The sequence below is a fragment of the Drosophila kikkawai genome, chromosome 3R, assembly GCF_030179895.1.
Source record: "Drosophila kikkawai strain 14028-0561.14 chromosome 3R, DkikHiC1v2, whole genome shotgun sequence".
In the NCBI taxonomy this organism is placed as follows: domain Eukaryota; kingdom Metazoa; phylum Arthropoda; class Insecta; order Diptera; family Drosophilidae; genus Drosophila; species Drosophila kikkawai.
The window spans coordinates 29,767,861-29,788,041 of NC_091731.1; the positions used below are offsets into that span (position 1 = coordinate 29,767,861).

A 20,181-nucleotide genomic window follows, 5' to 3' on the forward strand; every position below is an offset into this window, starting at 1 on the left:
AAAAATATGTAACATTCTTTTAAAGTTGACCACAATAACCCGGTAAAATAGAAAAGTAGCTGGAAATGTAGATTTTAGCCGAAATGATATTTTAGTATTTTTTATAGACAAAAAGGCCCTTTTTCAGCTTCGCACCTGGTCACTCCGACAACCATTTGCTGTGTCATTTTTGTTTCTGTGCAAAGTAAGTCGGCTTTTTTATTCTACAAATAACATTACTGCTGCTCAGGACCGTTAAAGATGGCTACTGAACGCTACAGCTTTTCCCTGACCACGTTCAGGTAAGTGGACCCTAAGAACCATTGAGGAATGTTCGATTTTTCGACCGGTACTTCACCATGACTGGGCAATAAACATAATTTTTGCACTTCTGCAGTCCTTCGGGCAAGCTCGTCCAACTGGAGTATGCCTTGGCGGCGGTGTCTGGCGGAGCTCCCTCCGTGGGCATTATGGGTGAGAATCTGTCTGACCCGGTTGATAGGCGTACCCAGTAACTCTCATTTTTATGTAGCATCAAACGGCGTCGTCATTGCCACCGAGAACAAGCACAAGTCACCGCTGTACGAGGAGCACAGTGTCCACCGCGTGGAGATGATCAACAAGCACATTGGCATGGTCTACTCGGGAATGGGTCCGGACTATCGCCTGCTAGTGAAGCAAGCCCGCAAGATCGCCCAGACATATTACCTCACCTACAAGGAGCCTATTCCGGTGTCGCAGCTGGTGCAGCGCGTGGCAACCCTTATGCAGGAGTATACCCAGTCCGGGTAAGATCACGCCATACCCCATATGGTGCTTCTCCTAAAACCAGCCTCGTTTTTTTTAGTGGCGTTCGTCCGTTCGGCGTATCCCTGCTGATCTGTGGGTGGGACAACGATCGCCCCTATCTGTACCAATCCGATCCCTCGGGCGCCTACTTCGCCTGGAAGGCCACTGCCATGGGTAAGAATGCTGTTAACGGCAAAACTTTCCTGGAGAAGCGGTGAGTACCCATAGAGTACCGAATGTAAACTGTCAATACTGAAATTTCCGTTTGCCGTGCAGTTACAGCGAAGAACTGGAGCTGGAGGATGCTGTTCACACCGCCATCCTGACTCTGAAGGAGGGCTTCGAGGGAAAAATGACTGCCGATAATATTGAAATCGGAATCTGCGATCAGAACGGTTTCCAGCGTCTGGACCCGGCCTCAATCAAGGACTATTTGGCCAACATCCCCTAAGCCCTAAGCGCCCCGCTAAGAGAACCCCAAGCTAAGCTTTTTTGATAACTACGGGACATTAAAAACAAATAAAATTTTCAACTGTGGTGTTATTTGAAATGAGTGAATGTAACTTTAGATTTATTATTGGATTTCTTCTGTTACTTGGCTTCGAAAGTCTCAACGGATCCTGCGCAGGTCACTGGGTCAAACAGAAAGAGGTTGCGGTGAGGTGCTTCCATTTTTGTGACCACCTTGATAACCTCTTGGGCCACAACGCCGCCGACCACGGCCACTGCTGGAGATATCTGGGCGAAAATAACACCGAGAGTTTCGTCGCTAAGTGCAGAGTTTGGCAAAATTGCGTCGCGTATTTTGCGAAGCATTTCCAAGTCAGTCGTCCGGCTCTTGTAGTTGGGATCGCGCTGATGGGTGGTGCGGAACTTCTGCAGTACACTCAGCAGGATAATGGCCGGTCCGTTGCGCTTCAGCTTGCGCTGATAACTCTGCGCTGTGATGTCGAACTCCAGCCAGGCCGAGTATCCGGGGTAGTCCACTTCCCGCTGTGTAGGAATCGAGAAGGTCTCAAACTTTGTCTTCTTATCAGAATTTTCCACTTTCTTGTACTTGACTACATCCCTATGAGGAGGCAATTTAATTGGTTTAAAATTAAATATATAAAAACTGTAATATTATTATACATACTCGACATAGCTGTGCTTTTGCAGACTTGCAAAATAGAAACCGAAGGTGCCCCAGACATCGGTGGCAATGAACTTAACACCCAGCTCCCGGCAAATGGTATCGATGCGCAACAGCTCCTCGTTAGACGCTCCATTTACCACCACCACATCGAATTGACCAAAAAAGTCGGCGGCCTTCTCCTTCAGCGGCTGTGTGTCGGTGGAGATGTCGACCATCGGATTCAGAGCACGTGCACGTGCCAAAGAGGCTTCGGCACGGTTGCTGCCCAGAGATTCACGTGCCGCTAGGAACTGTGAACAAAAGTCTGCCTCGGTGACGGGCTTGTCATCCAGTAGCTTCACGGAGTTAACTCCGGAGAGAATGATGTTCTTGGTTATTTCGGCACCTAGGCCACTGAGTCCAGCGATGAGTATCTTCGATGTGCGCAGACTAAAACCATATGAAGTACATTTTCGCCATTATTAACACAGCCTTTGCAAAAAGCCGGCTCTTTACTAACCGCTTCTGCGATTCCAGGCCCCAGAGTCGAATCTGCCTGTCGTACAGCTCGTTTTCCGCCTCGGTGAGCTCCACCACAGACTCCTTGGTATCCACTTCCATGCCCATGACTGATATTATATATAAACTTGGTTTAATTAATTTTATCAGCACAAAGCAAAATCTCGCAAAAATTCGTGGAGACGCCAAAACAAAACACTAACGCCTTATAAAAATTATCGAAATTAGTATTACCTTATTTGTTATCCACAACAACTTGAAATAAATACCAAATATAGCTTTTTTGCCAATATGAAATGAATATTTATAAATATATAAATAAAAAAATATAAATCAAATAAATTGCCAACAACTTTTTAAAACGCTTTTAACTGAATTCTTTTAAATAATCCCAAGTTTGCGGAAAAAAGCTAGATTGATAATTATGACTCCCAATTAGAGGGCTGCAACCCTGAACACCATTCTCATTGGGTTGTTTTTACGAAGTTAACTTGACGAACAACAATTTTTCCGGTAAACATTGCCGCTTTTTTACCACTTTAATTGTTTTGACGCCGCCACAGAACATGTTTCGCAGATTCGGCACACTGGTGGGCCAGCAGGTGGGACAGCAGGCTCGTTTTTCAGCCCGCCGCACATTTTCCGCGACAAATGCACTGCGTAAAGGTAACTCAACGCAAACCCCAGTGACATAATGTTAATAAGTATTTGGAATTGTGCGCTTGCAGATGCCGAGCCCCAGACAGCGGCGGAGTCGGGACCCCCGAAGAACATCCTGGTGGAGAAGGACAAGAATATCACGCTGATTGGCATCAACCGGCCGCAACAGCGCAACGCCATCGATTCCCTTACCGCGTCGCAACTCTGTGACGCCTTTGCCAACTTCGAGGCGGACGATACTTCGCCGGTGGCCGTGCTTTACGGCGTGGGCGGGTCTTTCTGCTCCGGCTTCGACATCCTGGAGATGAGCAACGACGAGAAGGAGGAGATCAGCGTGGACATTCTGATGCGGCCGGAGGGCTCAGTAGGGCCCACGCGCCGCCAGATCAAAAAGCCGGTCGTGTGCGGCATCAACGGATACTGCATTGCGAACGGTCTGGAGCTGGCCCTGATGTGTGACCTGCGCGTCATGGAGGAGTCCGCCGTGCTGGGATTCTTCAATCGTCGCTTTGGCGTACCGATGCTGGATGGCGGCACTATTCGCCTGCCGGCCATGATTGGACTGTCCCGTGCTCTGGATCTGATACTCACTGGACGACCGGTAGGCTCCCAGGAAGCCCACGACATTGGACTGGTGAACCGCATAGTTCCCACGGGCACGGCTCTGGGCAATGCCCTCGAGCTGGCCACATGCCTGGCCAAGTTCCCGCAGCGAGCCCTCATCCACGATCGCAACTCTGTCTATTCGAGCGCCTTCGAGACGTCTACTTTCCACCAGGCCGTGCAGAACGAGGTGATGTACACTTCGCGGGAAATCATCGAGGACATGCAGAATGGCATTAAGTGGTTCAATCAGAGTGAGTTGCTCTAATCTATTTTGTTGTAACATTTGTAATGCTTCTTTTGTTGCAGCCTTCAAGCCAGACACCACACACTCGTGGCTCAAGCGGGATCGTTCGATGGCCGATTGGGATGATGAGGAAGTGGCCGAGGCCGCTGCCCAGAAGGAGAAACTAAAGCAAGAGCAGGAGGCTGCATTGGCCGAAGCCGAGAAACAGAAACAGGCGGAAAAGGCCCAGAAGAAGTCAAAGAAGTCCGAGGAAAAGCCCGTGGAGAGCGCCGATAGTAAAGAAACAAAAGATAAGCCAAAGGAATAATAGTCGCGCCCCAAAAATGAAACAAAATTAACTGTTCCAAATCATACACTTCAACTTTGTACATAACACCCTCACTTAGCAGTTTCAAACTGAGCCATTCGACTTGTTAACTTATTCAAATACATTATTATAATTCTGTGCTACAAATCGGAGTTAATATATTTCCTTGATATCCTATATTTAAATACTAGGACGATGGTGTTTGTCTTTTCCTACTGACTGGCCTATGGCTAAGCGTGCTTAGCATTTCCTTTTGAAGTGGAAACAATTTACTTACACATTTTATTCATATATTCGTTAATGCAATAAAGAGGTGCTTTCAAGGCAGTCGAGCAGCCTTCAATTTTCTATAAAATACAAAAAAAAAAAAACACACAGAAAGGTAAATATAGCACACCGAAGCTTATATACCCTTGCAGTTTTAAAAATAACACTCGGCCAACGTTATTAAATTGGAAGCAAAATCAACGTAATATTAAGTTGACGCACATTTTTATTGTATGGTTTTTCCCTGGTCCTTTAAAAGATTGTATGGAAAAGGAAGTAAACAACTTCCATATCTTACAAATATATAAAAATATACAAAAACGTTATTCGTTTTATTTTCGACTCCTGTGGTTGATGCAAACAACGCAAATTTCTCCTTGACTGTACTCCTTGACTGCACTCCTTGACTTCTTAGTAAAATCATAAAAATTGTTGCAAAAGCTTAAAAAGTAAATCATAATACTGAAGTTAAAATGCGAGTCTGTTTAAAATATAATAACGATTTATAACACCTATTTATCGTTGTTGCTCTGGACAGACTTTGGAAAGTCCGGTAGGTCATGGTATTGTACTGCGTTGAACTTTGAAGCTAATTTTTCAATGACGTGATTATTTGCACCGCTATAAATATATAATTTATTGATGATGACGAAGAATCAATGATTAGAAACAAAAACACTTTAGTTGATATGATTCAATTGAATTGCGAACCATCAACAACAGGGCAACAAAACTTAATTTGCTACTTGGACAATTATGTATCTTGTATTTTAGATGGAATTCATTTGATATTTGGATAATAACCATCTGCTTCTTTATGGTCATTAATTATATTTATTAACATACTTTTTATCATATAATTTTTTAAGATTGTGAAAATAAAAGAATAATAATAAAATCGTTTTGCCTCGTGTAATTATATTCATGTATCTTTATGTTGATGCTAATCAAAAAACTTCCCCTGTAAGTTTATGTTGAACAGTTGCTTGAGTTTTTATTTAAGCTATGTGAGCTTATTAATTTTAGTTATCAAATTTACCCAGTTGACCAGTGTGACTTATAATTCCATTTATAAAAGTGATTCATTTAATATGTCTAGACTTGGGCCGTTCCATAAAGTAAATACACTCGCTCGCAACACGTCATGCGAACTTTGAGCCATATCAAATATTTTCTTATATTCATACATAGGTAATATTGAACAAATCATCAGCTAGACTTCTACTTTGCACATGCTATGAGATTACAATCGCTGGGATGAGGAGGTTTTTTAAATTAATATTCATCATTGAATGCCTTCTGTCTTTTTCTGACTTAAAACTAACCAAATATAGAATAAATTAAATATAACTAAACTTAATTTGCATTTTTCTAATTATTTCTAATAGTATTATTGGTTTGCTTGCTTATTTTCATATATCATTTCGAGGTAAAAGTGTAGACGATCTAGGGTTAACACTAATGAATGCATTTTGTTGCATTAATAGACACTTGTGTCTTGATTAAACTGACAAAATTTAAATCGCTTAAGTTTTCCTTGTTTATATTAAAACTTTGTTTCACCTTAAAACAGTTCTATTCCAGCAACTGGGATAGGCAGTCGAGCATACGCCAAAACAAAATTAGACAACATCGCGCAATACTTCACCAGGATAATATTTAATTAAGTTAAAAAAGTGAGTGACTATTGTTGTACAGTTACATTTCCAACTAAAGGCAAAAAAAAAAAAAAAACAATCAAAGACTGTTTATTTATTTCATTTAAATATTCTCGGTCGAGTTTAAATAAAAAAAAAGGTCCTTATTACTGTGAGAAAGCTAAAGGACAATATTAATATATATATTTTTTTTAATCTAAATATATCTAAAATAATAAAAGCATAATATTTTATTATTTAAGGAAAAATTGTGTTAAAAAGACAAAAATCATGTAAAAGCTAAAAACATTATGTGTGTTCCCAAAGTCTTGTCCTGATTTCGGGTACCGTCAAATAAGATATCTGTTCTTATGATCCGATCCAAAAAATATTTGAATGCTCGAAAGGCTTAGCTAAAACATGTTGGCCTTGATTATTTTAGACATGTAATTCTTAAGTTGCTGTATGACAAATTGATTGACCAAAAATTGGATTTCAAAAATAATAACTTCCTTAATCAAACAAAAAATTTAATTATTTAAGAAGTGTAAAAATAAATTAATTATTGAGAAGGATTTAAAAATGTACAAGCGTATTGATTCAGTTGAAAGTTCCAAGATCAGCCGTGCTTTCAGGAAATAATTGTAAATTTTCTTTTTTTTTTTTTTTTTTTTTTTTTTTTTTTTTTTATATAAGTTCAAATTTAATTATACGTTAATCAACCAAATCAATGATTATAAAACGTAGGGACTAACACTAACAACAAACATAACATGGAAACATAACAGTAAACGGTAAACAACAATTTATAATTTACAAAGGCATTTCAGTTATTGGTGTAGGACTCGGGTTCTTTGCCTCCCTCTTAACCAAAGGTCACCTGGATGTCGTCTCTTCAGTCTTCGTCTGGACATGGGGATGGCCAATGATGCCGCTAGGTGGTTGGTGTGGGCCAAAAGCCGTTCATTGTACCGACTTGAGTGCCTGTTGATCTGCTCCCTCACTGGTAGCATTTTGAGGTCGTTAGCGATGTCTGCATTCCTAGCAAACCAGGGTGCATTTGTGATTGTGCGCAGCGCCCGGTTTTGGACCCTTTGCAAGTAAATTTTCAAAGCTTTAATCGCATTTTATTTAGCGTTTATGTAAATGTATACTACATATTTATTTATGAATGCACAACCTACTTCGTCTACGGCTCGTGCCATGCTGTGTAGTTTTTCTGACCTCTGGCACTACTCGTGTGTGCACTAATTTTAATTGTAAAATTCAAGTACCCGATAGATAGTGTTGGATTGGCATGCAGCCGGAATTAAGTACTCTTAACATACGCAACTATGAAAGGTGGTACCATACTTGAGAATATCTTACAAATATATGAATTCGTTTACGACAATAATTCATTTAGTCGCGAATGTGCATTCAACAGGACAGACACATGCCTCCATATTTCAAGGATAACATGGATGACGGATCATCAAAGCAGACAGGAGTCCTTTTTGAGGCCGATGCGGAAACGATGGATGGAGATCTGGCCATCGATACCGCACAATTTAAGCGGGCCGAGGATCGAAAGCTGCCTTGGGTCTGGCGCAACATAATCCTTTTTGCCTATGTCCACCTGGCAGCCCTATACGGATTGTATTTAATATTCACACAGGCCAAGTTTGCCACCACATTATTCTGTGAGTTTCAAATTGCTCCCATTGAAGGCGTATCCTTCATAACTTCCTTTTCGCCAGCTGCTGTCCTATACACCTGCGGCATGCTGGGAATCACCGGAGGTGCCCATCGACTATGGGCCCATCGCTCGTACAAAGCCAAGTGGCCACTGCGCCTGATCCTAATTGTATTCAACACGGTGGCCTTCCAAGACGCCGCCTACCACTGGGCCCGCGATCATCGGGTGCACCACAAGTTCTCTGAGACGGATGCCGATCCGCATAATGCCACCCGAGGATTCTTCTTCTCGCACGTGGGCTGGCTGCTGTGCAAAAAGCATCCGGATGTAAAGGAGAAGGGCAAGGGCCTGGATCTTTCCGACCTTCGGGCCGATCGCATTTTAATGTTTCAACGCAAGTACGTGTAAAAGTCTTTTTATATTTATTATTTTAATAGAAAAAATTCCAACTTCATTTACCTTTATTGACTAGACACTACTACGTCATGATGCCGCTGGCCTGCTTCATCCTGCCCACGGTAATTCCCAAGATGTGCTGGGATGAGTCGCTGATGTGCTCTTGGTTCGTGGCCACCATGTTCCGTTGGTGCTTCCAGCTGAACATGACTTGGCTGGTAAACAGTGCGGCTCACAAATACGGAGGAAAGCCTTACGACAGGTAAGAGCAAATGCATGCTAACAACAAGTGCCATTTTTTAATGGATTTCCTTTCCGCAGTTCAATGAATCCCGTTCAGAATGCTGGCGTTGCAGCCATGACTTTTGGCGAAGGCTGGCACAACTATCATCACGTGTTCCCCTGGGATTATAAGACGGCCGAATGGGGAAACTACTCCCTGAACCTAACCACAGCATTCATTGACTTGTTCGCCAAGATTGGCTGGGCCTACGATCTTAAATCCGTTTCTCCGGACATCATAAAGAGGCGGGTTCAGCGCACTGGCGACGGTACCCATGAGCTGTGGGGATGGGGCGACAAGGACCTCACCGCCGAAGATGCCAAGAATGTTCTATTTGTTGATAAGAAGAGAGACTGATGTATAAGGAGGCATCTGAATCGTAAACCACTTAATTTATGGTATGCTAAATAATGTGTTATTTAATATTATGGTTAATGGAGGTTTCCATTGCATTTCCATTCTTCCTTCCTCTTTCGCTTCAATAAATATAAACTTTTAAGAGACTTAAAAATAGTACGAAATTACGCCTTATCAATAAGGCGTCAATTGTGTAGATATAGTGGTTACATGGCGATAAGAAATTACCGCTGCATAATTCCCAACAAGTGGTCCTCTTTAGTAATAATCCTCACCGGATAAAGATAACTTGAAGACGTCTACAATTTAAGTGTCAATTTATAAAAAGTTTGTGATAAAGTCCAGAGTTCTTGAGTACTAAAACTAATATTAGATTGTTAAATTATAGTCAGCTGGATCACGTCCAGGGTTGAGGGTTGAGCAGGTCCGTTTTGATAAGAATAATCGGTTCGTCTGCTGGAAAGTTTTGGTTTTTATTAGATTTTCTTTGACTGCCGCCCCGCCCCTCTAGCAGAACGAGGAAAAGGTCCAGGACAGATGTGCAGGCAATGACTACTTCCCGGTGTTGAGGGTTCTCTATATATCCTGATATGGGTCGTGTTTAGTTTTTTGTTACATTGTTTTGCCATAGTTGTGTTTACCTTTTAGTTTAAAAGTTTGCATTTTGGGTTTAAAGTAAAATCTATATAAGAACTGATGTTTTAAACCGAAACTACATTTGAATTTCACCGCTCCGATATATAATGAAGAAAAAGGGTATCGATAAAATGACTTAAAACACGCATTCGATGTTTATCTACTCACCATTGTTTGATTTGTCATCTCTATAAATAAAAGAAGTTCTTGAATCTGGAAATTTTTGTGCTAATTTTGGATTTGCAAAACATTTAGGTAAGTCTTTGGCAGTAAAATTTGTTTAATCGAGATAGCAACAAACACTTTAAAGTTTTTAAAGCAATTAGTGACATTAGCGTTATCGGGAACCTGTCTATGCAGCCGGCGTCTTTTTTTATTGCTGTTTTGTGGCGTGGAAATGATTAGAATAAAGCCGATTAGCAGGCAATGGAAATTTATTAAATAGTTTATTATTCCATAAGATCAGTGCAATGCACCGAAAGTTGTTTACATGTAACCTTAGGGAGCGCACGCCTCGGTGACGTCACACCTAATGCAACGCAATAGCAGATCCAGAAGTTTAACCCTTTCAATGGCATTCGGCATCGCATCACGCGTTAATAGATCACATTAGAACATTTAATACCCTTTCAATTTAACAACAATTTACGAAAAGTGAAACATAGTTAGTAATTGATAATTGTAGGAGAGTACTTTATTTGGGCTAATAATCGAATAATATTATTTTGTATTTTTATAACATCTCAATAAGTAATCATGGCTAGAAGCCACAATCGTGGTCTACTCTTCGACTACCAGACAAGTTTTAAACGCTCCTCCAAGTTTGGTCATAATTAATCACAGTTTTGAATACGATTAACAAAGAGTATTCAAAGCCTCGGTCCTTGAGACTGATAACCTTTCTGTATTCTCTTTGAATGGGTTGCAACGTTGTACTCTTTTTCAATTGACGTCCAGAGGAATTTCACGTAAGGAAGATTGCGAACAGTTTAGGTGATTAATTTAATAGAACGTATGAGGTAAATGCACACAACTGAACAGATATTGAAGCTCATCTTTCAACTGCGCATTATAGAGCATATATATGACTATATATTTGTACATTAATAGGTACATATGTATATTCACAACACGCTGTTTGGTACGAGATGATTCTGAAGGGAACCACTTTATATGGTGTAATTTCTTCTCAATTTTTTAAACCACGGTCAAGGCCTAATTTAACTTTACAGTGTATTATGGCAAAGAATACTTTTATTCAAGTATTATTATTTATAAGTAACTAGTACTTCGCAGGGTCTTAAGTAAGTCGTGTGACTGAAAGAGCATGGAATTCGCTATAAAAATTCGTGTGTCCATCTTCAACCTCACCTTCTGCCATTCAAAATCACTGAAACTATGCAAATCAGTCTTGTGTTTGCGGGTTTTTAATGAAATATGTAAAGATATTGGTCAAAAGCGGTGTGCGTTGATCTTGCCAACTGGTTTGGACCGGCCAAAGTACGAGAACCGTAAATTTTGCTAAAAACGAAATATGAAGAGGCCAGGTGTATTTGCGGCTTACCCATTATGAGGGGGGAAGCAAGGCCGGAAAGCCAGAATACATCGATTAGATTGGGTTAAATAGACCTAACCCACAGCTGGGATCCAAAGTGCGAAGGCTAAACTTTCCAGCTATCTACTTCGCTAGACTAGCCCCCTAATTTTACGTTCTGAGAATGTTTACAAATACGAGACGCCTAAATGTACCGGCTTATCCCACATGTAATTGAATCTGGAATTAGGCGATGGTCATTACGCGATGATGCCTGCGCAGATGTTTTCAATTGACATTAGAGATTGGGGCGGCAGATTGGGCTACGTGCATGCCGCTAATCTGGGCAGCTCGGGAGAAATAGCCACGAAAATGCACACGACGACGGAAAAGCTCTGACGCCGCCGGCCCGGTCGGTCTTAATCGATTTGTTTTCATTTTGGCAAGTGTGCGAAAGTTTTGTTAGTTCACATCGAGTTCCTCTAGCGTACGGACGTGTGCTCTTGGCACTCCTCCACAGAAACAGAGTTACAAACAACGATTTCGGGTTTATTCCGAAGAAAAGTGCAAGTCTAAGAAGCGGAGCGGCGTGTCTTTATTTGGAGAATCAAACAGGTTGGTGGGTTAGTTTCCCAGCTGGACTGACTACACATAAGCTGTCGCTTTTTGCCACTTGTTGAGCAGACACGGCAACAGGATTTTGTCGCTATGACCAGTGTTTACGTAAAACCTCGAGTGTGAAAGCAAAAAACGCAATTTATGCAATTCTGCAAGAGTTTTCCCTCAGCATAAACGCTTTTCCTGCGGACTGCTCTGCAAATCGGAATTTCATTTTAAAAACTAGCTCTCTGCTTCGGTTTATGTAGCGTTCACTCTTCGGTTGTCAAGGTTTTGCTTGAGCGGTCACCGCATTAATAAGAAGGTTAAGTGAATACCCTCGTGAAGGGGGCTTTGGATTTCACTGGCCAGGTAATAAAGGTACGCAGTAGTCCGCGTGCCTTAGAGACCTTACGGCTTCCCAGTCAAAATACTTGTAATATAAATGAGCAATTTTCAGTTTGATAGACCTCCAGAATATCCTATTTTTAATGTGCTTCGTTCGCTAATGTCGCACTCCAAATTAAAATTAAATGAAACACAAAAACCAAAATTAGCATTTTGTAGCTTTGGAAATGAATTCCCCTAGTTCTCTCTCTCTCTTTCCTTTACTTGTCTTCATACGAATTAATTTATTTTTAATCTGCATTTTATCAATACACAAGTGCATTTTGTCTGTTCCGCGGTGAATAAACTTTGACAGTAATTACATATGGAATTCGAATAAGCAATTTGCCGTTTAAATTACAATTTTTAATTTTCAAAATCAGTCTCTGTTGAGGTACAGGCTGAGCAACTATATTTACTACTGAAGTGTATTTATCAGATTAGAATCTGTGCGAGTCTTCGATTGTAGACAACTAAATTTTAGATCCTAAGAAAGAGGAAAGACTGGAATTAACTTTAATTTACCTGAATAGGTAAATACAGATAGGGAGTGCAAAAGTAAAAGTATTATCAAAAGTGCAAAAGTATTATCAATTTTCACGGAGTCAACTTAGCCGCAAATAGCCATTAATTGTTTAGTATTATTATCTAAATTTACTTTCATAACAGATTGTAATGCATTAAAAATGTGGCATAAAGTATGTTTATTTACTCCTGATCCGCATTGACATCTGACCTTCTTTTTCAAAACTGCACTATATTTCCTCATCGATTAATTTCTCTCATTTTTGCCAAGTGTAGTAGAGACTATCACGCTTTAGGAGCGTGATAACGGTTCCCAACAATAACAATTGGAGAACTAAACTACTCTCCCTCCTTTATTCTCTCTCTCTCTCTGTCTCTGCTTGCTTTCTCTTGCTTTCGGATATAAGCTCCCACGCTATCCGTTCCTACAACAACCGCGAAGAGGCGACCATGCGACAACTAATTTCAAGTTCAATGCGCCACTCTGATAAATTTGTGCCGTTTGCATCTTATCTCTTCGTTTCCATCAGGTGTATTTTGCCGGTTATCCGACACATTCAATTTTGGCTCTCCCCTTGCGATGAGAAAAATCAGCTGTTTGGTTGACATGGCGGCAATTAAGCTTTGGCGCTTTTCGCTCTCTTTCTCTTCCTGGTTCTGTTGTTTTTGCCATGTCGAAAAGCTTTTACTTGTGATCTGCTGTTCTTGCGTTAAAAATTTATAAATACGTATTAATATAAATGTGTGTTCATGAGTGTGCCGTTGGTGTGTAGACAAGATTCTTGTTCTTGACACTTCATTATCAGGGGCGAAGCTAAAAATTTAGCGCAGGGGACTTTAAAATAGTAAAAAAATGTATTTCAAAGATAAGCAATTTATATTAATTTTGATAAATAATGACGTTGTATAATTTATATTATGGTTAGTTGACTCATTATTTATTTAAAGCACTGATCTTTGACAGAAACCTTTCGAAATCTTTTTGCTTCCGCTACTGCCCGTCGCCATCTCTCTTTTCTAATCGCATTTTCGCTGACTATTACACTCAGCATCGTATGATTTTTTAAGCTCTCGCTTGACCACAGAGGTTCACGTGTCCCCCTATGGGTTACGTTAGGTTGTCATCCTAGGGTCGAAGTACCCGCCTGCCTGTTTGCCCGGCGTAATGGCCGTTCGTTTGATGAAACCGCAATTGGCGGGTGATTAACATGTGATTGGATCGCGTTCTCAGGTAGCCGAGAGATAAAGCCACGCCGCCATCACGCGACAGAGTTAAGGGCCCTTAGATTGGCGATTAGATTGGGCCAAAGTCTCTCTAGTCTAGACTAGTCGAGGTGCCTAACCCTGACCTTAGCATTGGACGAATTCGCATAGTAGTATCTCGCCCAACTGGCCAAAATCTAATCTCCGATTGGAGCGAACACCTGCGATAGCCCCACCTCTCCGCTCTCCAATCATTAAAAGCTCTAGCGAGAGCAATAGAGAGCCAAATATGAGCTTTTTCGCAACTGCCGCGATTCTTCTTCGTGCGAAATTTCCAAACACATCAGCAGTTTTAAAACTTAAGTTAACCGAAGCGGCTTTGCCGGACGCGAATTAAACACATTCTTTGGGTGCAAACCAGGTGCAATTAAAATGTGTGTGTCTCCTCTATTGGAATTTATCAAACGTGGACAGGTGCTTTTATCAAAAGCATAGTTTACAATTCTTGGTTATTTCCATGTGCATGCCCATAAGCGTGTATCTGTGTGTGTGTGTGTGTTTGTGAATATGTGTATAACAAAGCATGCCAAAATGGATTGAAAAGGAAATTTTCCATTGAAAGATTAAGCGCGTCAGCTTTGGCTCTTAACCTTGAGCCAAGGTTCCCACTGACCCACTAGCATGAATATGTATATACATATATATACATATATGTATGGAAACACATCTGCATATCTGCATACACACACACCTGACGCTTTTTCCCACACCGGCTTTTTCATTATTCATGCCGCGAGTCCTATGACAAGGACGCGGACGTTCTGGGCGTTGTATTGATTTTTTACCGCCACCCGGTGATTTAACGTATAAATAATGCAACAGCCGAGTAGTACACTGCTCTTGTCACAATTAATTTGATTTATTTCATTTTAAATTGGGTAATTTGAATTTCGGTTTGCGTCATTTTTATTGAGCCCTAGAAGGTTCTTAAGCTTTTTACTGTTCACCGTCCTTAAACTGAACGTGTAACAAATATAAGGTCTAATAACTAAGAGAGAGAGAGAGCGCGAACCTCCCCTCCTCCCCATCCAAAAACCAAAGCAAATTAGACAGGAATCTTTAAAGGGTGTCTGGTCATTAAGAGACGACACCCCAACCATAAAGAGCAGTTAGAGTCACCTCCTCGGAAAGCGTGTCAAGTTCAACTGGCTTGGCTAATTGCCCAATTCACCGAGTTGGCTCACACTAATTGCTATTTTGTTTATTTCTTTATGCCAATAACTAACAAGTGTTTTTGTTGCTCTCTTCCCTCACCTGCAGTTGATGCAAAATGCCGCCCAACGCCCAGGCCGGTGCCCAGTCCATTACGGACTCGCTGATCGCTGCTGCGGCTAATGCCGCCGCTGATTCGCCGCCCAACAAGCTGCAAGCGGACTCTACGGGAGTGCTCTTCGAGTGCGATGTGGAGACCACCGATGGCGGCCTGGAGAAGGATATTACCACGCTGAAGAAGGCGGAGAAGCGCCGCCTGAAGCTCGTCTGGCGAAACATCATCGCGTTCGGATACCTGCATCTGGCGGCACTTTACGGCGCCTATCTTATGGTTACCTCCGCCAAATGGCCGACCATTGCCCTCGGTGAGTTCAAGGGTTTTCGGGGCCATATATCTATCTGTCCATCATTTTCATAAATTGTATATTTTTTTGTTTATGGTTTTACTTTTTAATGGGACGCTTAAACGCAGACTTAAAAAATATTTAAATGTGGCATACTTAAAAAGGAAAATTTGTAGTTGTATTATGAGATAATTGCCTAACCCGAGCTCAGCTAGTTAAATTTATTTTTTAAACTAATATCCCAAAGGTAATTCAAAGGTCAAGTCCGTTAAATTAAATTACTCAACTACAAAAACTTTTACCTAGAACACAATTTTCGAATGACTCATGTAAACAAATCAAAAAGTAAGAAACATTTGGGAAACAACTAAAGACGTGCTAACAGTTGAATGATTTATATTCGTTAACTAGTAAGAGAGCTTTTTAAAAGCGAACTTTCAGAAAATATCCTCTTCCCAGTTTAGCTATATAAATACATTTACGAGCTAAGCACATATGGTCTGAACAAAGTAAACCTTGGCAACCATTGTCATCTTCCTGTCGCATGCCGGTCTGGGGTTATCTAATAATTGATAACTGATAACCTTCTCAAAGTCCCATTTGTAGACATAACATTGCCCAGAATACTGATCGGCGCAATTACAGTTACGTGCTGATATTTCCAATTGTCAGTACCTCGAATATCTTGCGACTATAATGTCGTATATTCAGGACGTGTCAGACATTCATGACTGACCATTGAATTAATATTCTTACAATATACTAAAATTCGTATATAGTTTTAACCTAATTTGTCGACTCCTGAATTTAAAACACTGGTAGGGATGCGCCTTTTTTGGGTAGGACGGAATTGTGGGAGTTCTAATAGACCGACAAAAGTCGTTCAATATATGTATTTCGCACTGTGGACTTGTTGTCTTCGTCACTCGTCTATAGTACACATTTTCCGAATAGTCTTTGTCCCGTTCAATGACGCTCGTAACGAAGCAAAGGTTGGTGGTTTTAAATTAAATCCAATTCTGCACAATTGTCGTTGTGAAAGTCTGGACTAAGTGCATGTGCCGGTTCGGTTAGTGTATCCTCTTAGTGTATGGCACTTAAAACTGACCCCGCCGTCCAAGAAAGCGCGATCATTAAATAATTATTTTGCGAAATTATATTTCGTAGAAGCAATCTGAGTAATAAAATATTTCTTTGCCTAATTACTGTAGTTATCTTGAATTAAATATATTATATGTACTTTGTAAGAAGTTATTTAGATTTATAACATTTCTTCTGTTTTATATTTTGTAGCTTATATCCTATATGTGGTGTCCGGATTGGGCATTACTGCTGGTGCCCATCGACTCTGGGCCCATCGCTCGTACAAGGCCAAGTGGCCACTGCGCCTGCTGCTGGTCATTTTCAACACGATCGCCTTCCAGGATGCCGCCTACCATTGGGCCCGCGATCATCGCGTCCACCACAAGTACTCCGAGACGGATGCGGATCCACATAATGCTACTCGTGGCTTCTTCTTCTCGCACGTCGGCTGGCTGCTGTGCAAGAAGCACCCCGAAGTGAAGGCCAAGGGCAAGGGAGTCGATCTATCCGATCTTCGTGCCGATCCCATCCTGATGTTCCAGAAGAAGTACTACATGCTGTTGATGCCCATTGCCTGCTTTATTGTGCCGACCGCCGTGCCCATGTATTTTTGGGGAGAGTCCTTCGTCAATGCCTGGTTCGTGGCCACTATGTTCCGCTGGTGTTTCATTCTGAACGTAACCTGGCTGGTGAACAGTGCTGCCCACAAGTTCGGCGGTCGCCCCTACGACAAGTGAGTACAAAAAAATGGTTTTAACGTTTGGAGTGGTCACTAACTTAATTTAAAACGCTTTGCAGGTTCATCAACCCATCGGAGAACATCTCGGTGGCTATTCTAGCCTTCGGCGAGGGATGGCATAACTATCATCACGTCTTCCCTTGGGACTACAAGACCGCTGAGCTTGGCCAATATTCGCTAAATTTCACCACCGCCTTCATCGACTTCTTCGCTAAGATTGGCTGGGCTTATGACTTGAAGACCGTGTCCACGGATATCATCAAGAAGCGTGTGAAGCGCACCGGCGACGGCACCCACGCCACCTGGGGATGGGGTGATGTGGATCAGCCAAAGGAGGAGATCGAGGATGCTGTTATTACACACAAAAAGAGCGAATAGGCGCAGGCTGGCAGAGTTGAGGGCCTAATTATGGGTGGGTTTAGCAGAAAATCAATCAAATCCAAATAAAACAATGAAACATAATTTTCCATTTTGCACATTGTCCGCGAAACCAATTTTCTAAAGCAGTGAAGCAACCCATTTAATTAATTCTAAGATAAAACGTTAATGGATTATAACTGTGTGTTGTATCTCGAAAACTTTATACCGTCTGTGTTAAGCCAGCTCTGGAAATGTTTTTATTTCGCTCTGGAATTGCTTTTTAAGCGAGACGCAAACTAACTTTGTATTTATAAATGCATATAATTGCTAAAAACCTGTAAATTGATGTACAATAGACGCAAATTGGAGCTTTTCATTCACTGTTATCTCGATGTCACATTTTGGAATCAATGAGAAATTTTCAGTTAAAATTATTAAAATTAAAACTTATATAAGCAAAATGAAGGGGAAGTTTCCGTTACAAAGAAAAATACATACCTGCAAATGAAAGATTTTAGTATTTAGCGTAAGCCAAAAACAAAGAATAATCAAGAAACTACTAATATATACATATATATTATAAAATAAACGATTAACGGTCGATGTTATAATTTATAACACAGCACGGCACTATCACACATACACATATGATATTTCTTTGAACGTTATTAAATAAAATGGGAAATCGCCTCTGGGTAACAGATCCCAGTCGGCCTTTCCACAACTTGAAAGCCTTTGTCAGTGCCTCAATAACATATTTTATCACAATCTCAAGCAGACTAGAACGGTTCCGGCTAAAAAAACTGAAATAATCAAAAATTTATATTTTTTCAGAAACATCTGTACCATAAATACCGAAATTCTTCTCTATTGCTTTAAAGCCTTTTACAAATTTGAATTGATTTTTTCAGAAACTCTCAAGTCGTCTTTGGCTTTGATCATATTATGTTAAATTATACAATTATTTTAAAAAGCACTGGTTACGAGAAACGATTTTTTTAATTCTTGCATTTTTCGAAACAATGCATTCTGTTCAGGTTTCTAAAAAGGTAAATCGTCACGTAATTAAGGCTATAGATTACCTGCAAACGTCTAGGACCGATTTCGTTCATATTAAGGCTATACAGGAACAAGTCAGGTGGTCCTTGCGGTATACCAAGCCAGTAAATAACTTGGAGTACGTGATACAAGATTCCTTGAGGAAACAGACTGAGCTGGGTATTGTGACGCGCTCCGGATCATCGATGTATGCGATGACCATCGCCTTCCAGGGTTTGCGTTCCGACAGGAGTGCCCAACAAATCAAGAAAAAAGGGGTTAGTAGATAGCTGAACCAGTCGCTGCTAGAAGCTTAAAGAACTAGATTTTTCTTACATTTTAACATAGGTTTAATTGTATTTGTTAGATGTTGCTTTTTTAACTTTTCAGGCTCGAGGCGACTCCCTAACTACAGACCAAATAGCCAGAGTGCGTAAAATGCTTCGCGGCGTCCAAAAGCCTTTGATAAAAGTAAAGCGGAATGTAATACCAGGTACTGCCAAAGCCATATGTAAAACAAACTCGGTGCGAAATTTAACTGCCAGATCTAAGAAACCTCCCGAAAACAGCACTCCAATCAAATGCGAAAAGTCCAGCATGAGTATATGGAATTCTAACATACCAAAAAAGGTGTATCGTCATGTCTTCAAGGCAGTTAAATATTACACCGACCATGAAAACTACATGTTTGTCCCCCTTGACAAGATTAAAATGGAGGTTAAGTGGACCATGAGAAATCTCAATCCTTTAAAGGACTTAGAAACAGTCATTGAACACTCGCTCACAAACTTGAGAAATATTGGAGTTTTGTCAGAGCTACTTGGATCCTATAGACTCAATCGTGTGAACTCTCTGCATTCCGTCGACTCTTATTCAATCTTTGGCAAAGTCTCAAAATCTTTTTTTCCTGTTGTAGGCGTCTTTGAAAGGGCACCTGGTGTTGAAAATGCTTCTTCGATAGAACTTGGTGGCCGTACTTTCGATGCTCCTGCTCCTCTGGTGACCTCAGAATCTCTCTCCCAGGAAATACAAAGTTCGGATGAGTCGCAAAATATTTCATGTATAAAAGTATGTGAAATGCCTTTGGATGAACCAATGTCGGAATCTATTTACCTTGAAGGACAATCTTGCATCGAACCAGGGCAAACTTCCTCTTCCTCTTTGGTTCCCATGTTAAATTTCAGAGCGCCTGAAGGAGTCCTTGGAGTGGAACCAACTACCGAAAATGCACCTTCGTTAGCACCCTTTGAGAACCCTTTTTGCGTCGAGTTACCTCTAATGACTTCAGCAAATTCCTCCTCCAGGAAAATCCATAATACTCATACAGAATGTGAATTAGGTTTACGAGCAAGTTCGCCAGATTTAAATATTTCCTTCATTCGAGCAGCTAAAAGCTTTCATGAATCTTGGTTACAATCAAATTATCAGCCTTCACTCCTTCGGGAAGCCAGCTACGAACCTGAACAATCAAACGAAGCACAAAATGCGGTTTCTAAACATCAAGAAGAGCCCGAAGAACAGTAACTTTCAGCCTGTAAAACAAAATTTTGTTATATTTCGATCTTTTTTTGAAAATGATTAAAACGAATCGGATACTTTCAGTGCTATCGATATATCGATAGTATGT

General features: G+C 40.9%; 5 protein-coding genes across 9 annotated transcripts; 4 read left to right on the forward strand and 1 right to left on the reverse strand.

Annotated features, from left to right (window-relative positions):
* The first annotated feature begins 124 nt into the window (after window positions 1-124).
* Prosalpha2 (proteasome alpha2 subunit) lies at window positions 125-1,300 on the forward strand. Its single transcript, XM_017171415.3, has 5 exons — window positions 125-281; window positions 377-453; window positions 512-767; window positions 827-982; window positions 1,045-1,300. The coding sequence occupies exons 1-5, from the start codon at window positions 241-243 to the stop codon at window positions 1,217-1,219; spliced, it is 705 nt and encodes a 234-aa protein (XP_017026904.1). The 5' UTR covers window positions 125-240; the 3' UTR covers window positions 1,220-1,300.
* A 1-nt stretch (window position 1,301) lies between these two features.
* Aos1 (activator of SUMO 1) lies at window positions 1,302-2,610 on the reverse strand. Its single transcript, XM_017171414.3, has 3 exons — window positions 2,403-2,610; window positions 1,904-2,332; window positions 1,302-1,837 (listed from the first exon to the last, which is right to left on the reverse strand). The coding sequence occupies exons 1-3, from the start codon at window positions 2,507-2,509 to the stop codon at window positions 1,360-1,362; spliced, it is 1,014 nt and encodes a 337-aa protein (XP_017026903.1). The 5' UTR covers window positions 2,510-2,610; the 3' UTR covers window positions 1,302-1,359.
* Window positions 2,611-2,757: 147 nt separating this feature from the next.
* Srlp (Spliceosome-ribosome linker protein) lies at window positions 2,758-4,365 on the forward strand. Its single transcript, XM_017171124.3, has 4 exons — window positions 2,758-2,914; window positions 2,965-3,067; window positions 3,130-3,918; window positions 3,974-4,365. Exons 2-4 carry the CDS (start codon window positions 2,968-2,970, stop codon window positions 4,216-4,218), a joined length of 1,134 nt encoding a protein of 377 aa, XP_017026613.1. The 5' UTR covers window positions 2,758-2,914; window positions 2,965-2,967; the 3' UTR covers window positions 4,219-4,365.
* Window positions 4,366-7,534: 3,169 nt separating this feature from the next.
* Desat2 (Desaturase 2) lies at window positions 7,535-9,692 on the forward strand. 2 transcript variants are annotated; one of them, XM_070286524.1, is made up of 5 exons: window positions 7,535-7,804; window positions 7,862-8,198; window positions 8,273-8,458; window positions 8,518-8,877; window positions 8,982-9,692. In XM_070286524.1, exons 1-4 carry the CDS (start codon window positions 7,558-7,560, stop codon window positions 8,834-8,836), a joined length of 1,089 nt encoding a protein of 362 aa, XP_070142625.1. In that variant the 5' UTR covers window positions 7,535-7,557; the 3' UTR covers window positions 8,837-8,877; window positions 8,982-9,692. The 2 variants fall into 2 exon arrangements, with proteins under 2 accessions (XP_070142625.1, XP_017026614.3); XM_017171125.3 differs by having other exon boundaries at window positions 8,518-8,982.
* On the forward strand, window positions 9,588-18,158 carry Desat1 (Desaturase 1). 4 transcript variants are annotated; one of them, XM_017171123.3, is made up of 4 exons: window positions 9,588-9,727; window positions 15,039-15,355; window positions 16,628-17,150; window positions 17,216-18,158. In XM_017171123.3, exons 2-4 carry the CDS (start codon window positions 15,049-15,051, stop codon window positions 17,532-17,534), a joined length of 1,149 nt encoding a protein of 382 aa, XP_017026612.1. In that variant the 5' UTR covers window positions 9,588-9,727; window positions 15,039-15,048; the 3' UTR covers window positions 17,535-18,158. The 4 variants fall into 4 exon arrangements, with proteins under 4 accessions (XP_017026612.1, XP_017026610.1, XP_017026611.1 ...); XM_017171121.3 differs by lacking the exon at window positions 9,588-9,727 and adding an exon at window positions 11,465-11,621; XM_017171122.3 differs by lacking the exon at window positions 9,588-9,727 and adding an exon at window positions 14,007-14,152.
* Window positions 18,159-20,181: the final 2,023 nt, after the last annotated feature.